This window comes from Nicotiana tabacum, chromosome 11 (assembly GCF_000715075.1).
Source record: "Nicotiana tabacum cultivar K326 chromosome 11, ASM71507v2, whole genome shotgun sequence".
Lineage (NCBI taxonomy): Eukaryota > Viridiplantae > Streptophyta > Magnoliopsida > Solanales > Solanaceae > Nicotiana > Nicotiana tabacum.
The window spans coordinates 90,383,582-90,386,370 of record NC_134090.1 but is presented as its reverse complement, the minus strand read 5'-3'; the positions used below and the strand labels follow the sequence as shown (position 1 = coordinate 90,386,370).

At 31.2% G+C, this 2,789-nt stretch overlaps 1 protein-coding gene across 1 annotated transcript; it reads right to left on the bottom strand.

Annotated features, from left to right (window-relative positions):
* Positions 1–2,480, bottom strand: LOC107802863 (uncharacterized). Its single transcript, XM_016626439.2, has 2 exons — positions 1,436–2,480; positions 1–827 (listed from the first exon to the last, which is right to left on the bottom strand). Exons 1-2 carry the CDS (start codon positions 2,478–2,480, stop codon positions 1–3), a joined length of 1,872 nt encoding a protein of 623 aa, XP_016481925.2.
* Between the last annotated feature and the right edge of the window lie 309 nt (positions 2,481–2,789).

Below are 2,789 nucleotides of genomic sequence, written 5' to 3'. Positions count from 1 at the left end.
TCATTCATCTAGATTCGTCCCTATTTCATTACCTTGCAATCTCATATTCTTTGTTAACTTTAAGAGCTGACAGTGAGGCCACAAATAAGAAGAATTGAGAGATGCATTAACAATATCTTGCCTAGTGCCTTTTGGAATGACAAGTAATATTTGTCTGAAGTCACCACCAAGAACAATTGTTTTACCTCTAAATGGGTGGTCTAAATTGGATGCATCTTTAAACTTAAGAATATCTCTTAAAGTTTTATCAAGAGCTTCAAAACAATATCTATGCATCATGGGTGCCTCATCCCAAATAATCAACTTTGCCTTGACAATTAAATTTGCTAAAGGAGTACCTTGCTTAATATTACATGTTGAATCTTCGGTTAGATTTAGAGGAATCACAAATCTTGAATGAGCTGTTCGACCACCTGGTAACAACAAAGATGCAATCCCTCTAGATGCAACAGTTAACACAATATCTCCTCTAGATATTATGGCAGAAGACAAAATTCTCCAAACAAAAGTCTTGTCTGTTCCTCCAAAACCATATAAAAAGAAAAATCCACCCTTGTCTTCATTCACAGCTCTTATTATTTTTTCATAAACTGACTTTTGCTCATCTGTCAAATTCTTTACTAATTGTTGATGTTCCTCCGCCAAAGCGCGTTTATTATAACGCAATTCATCCCGTATTAATCTATTAATGTTGTCAACTTCTTCCGTATTATAAACAGGCCTTGGCATTGTTGGAAAATCCTGAAAACTTCTTCCACAACCTTTCAAAAAAACTTCAAGCTTTTGCAAATAATGATTTTTCAATTCATGATATGTTAGCTCAACTTCTGTAATAACATAAAAATATAAAATAATTAAATACAATAAAATGTTAAAGTTTAGTTTAGCAATATGAAATTAATAATAAGATTAACGAAACCGTAAAATGTTTAATAGTATTTTACATGAATTAAAAGCACATGTAACGTACAAAGAATATGAAGGAATAAGATAGTCCAAACCTTGTGCTTTATTTTATTTTTAAAAAAAAATACTAAAGTGCAGAATGCATAAGAGCGATTATAGGCTTTCCCGAAACTTAAGGGCATTAAATACAATGTATTAATTGCGAAGCTTTAGGGCATTAAATACAATGCATTAATTTTTTATTAGTATTTATGTCTGGAAAGTGCATTAATTAGTACCAATATTATTCCTATGATCTAAAGAAAACACTATAGTAAAAAGACATAAACATAACAAAATATTGTTTAACGAACCTTAAGTTCTGGAATGAATTTTGTATGAAGTTGAAAAAAAATATAAAAAGCAATGAACAATAAGATTAATATGAATGAAGTAATTAAAAAGAAAATTAATTAATAAAGTTAAGCAAATCAGCCATCCTTCAGAAGTATCATATCATAACTCGAAATTGTAAGCATTAAATAAGTACCTGGGTGATCCAATATTCTTCTTTCTTCATGAAGGATATCTTCTGATAGTAAATGCCATGTTGCTTGCCAAACACTTTCTGGACGTGACATTGAATTTGATAAAAGTAGCATAGCAAATAATTGCCTAAGATATGATGCCATTACCCAATTACTTGCTTCCATTATAGCATCCACGTATTCCTTATCATCATCTAATAAACCCAAAGCATAACATGCATCTCTAAAAGTCTCATGATCACAACTGTTGATTCTTTTGAGTTCGTCATAGCTCTTTGGACCTTTAATGACATTCAACAATAATCTAAGGTAATATTGCTCGCCGGATCCAGGTGGAACAAAGAAGATTCTCCCAATAGAAAATGCAGATATTCTTCTTTTTTCCCATCTTTTCGGGTTTTGTTTCCACACAAACTTTAGAGGAAATTCTGCATAAGTCAATTTTCTTGCTTCAGGAAATGTCTCATTAGCTTCAAACCAGCTTAAAAACATAGATTCCTCAACGGTTGGTCTGTTGACAACTGCATCAATTGGATCATCATCCGAAAATATGACTATTTGATTATTTGACAGGTGAAAAGATAGCCTTTCTACCAATGGTTCTCTGTGGTGTATTGGGAATTTAAATATTCTCCAAGCAGCTTTACAAGGTGATATGTATCGACAATCACAATACATATTTATTTCATCAACGACCCCTGAGTCTTCCTTATTTACACTTTGAGAAAAAGCTGCGGTAATACGATCATTTCCTTTATTAACATACTTAAATAAGTACTTAATAGATCGTGATTGATTACACCACTCCACGTTAATATATGCACCATACTTCAATAATAAAAATCTATTGCGTGGTACAACATACCTATTATCCAACTCAATACCTACTCTCTTTGCAGTTCTACCATCATCTCTTCTTCTATAAATTGGATACCCATCTTCATCAATTGTGGTTGATGACACAAATTTTTTTGGAAAGTGCTTTGTACACCTACCATTCTGCATGTAAGGAGAAGATTTTCTAGCAGCACCACAGGGGCCATGCATCATGAAATTTGTAACAACATTATAATAATGAGTGTGAGCACGTGATTTTTTGCCTCATACGAATTACTCCAAAATAATTCCCAAAATTAGGTTTTTTCTTTAATTATGTGTTATTTTTAGGAAATGTTGTGCGATTTTCCTGTTTGTTTGCATAGATCTGTGTGCATGTTTAATTTTATTAATACATTAAAAATTAAAAAATATATAGCATTTGCATTTAGGATTGAATTTTTATATTTTTGGAATTAATTAATAATTAGGTGTTTTACAAAAATGAAAATTCAAAAAAAAATAATAATAATAACATAT

Excerpts from the sequence above, each read along its gene's own strand:
- LOC107802863 (XM_016626439.2), bottom strand. The coding sequence starts at position 2,480 with ATGCATGGCCCCTGTGGTGCTGCTAGAAAATCTTCTCCTTACATGCAG. Across the intron at positions 828-1,435 it reads AAGAATATTGGATCACCCAG|AAGTTGAGCTAACATATCAT; the intron begins GTACTTATTTAA and ends ATGTTATTACAG.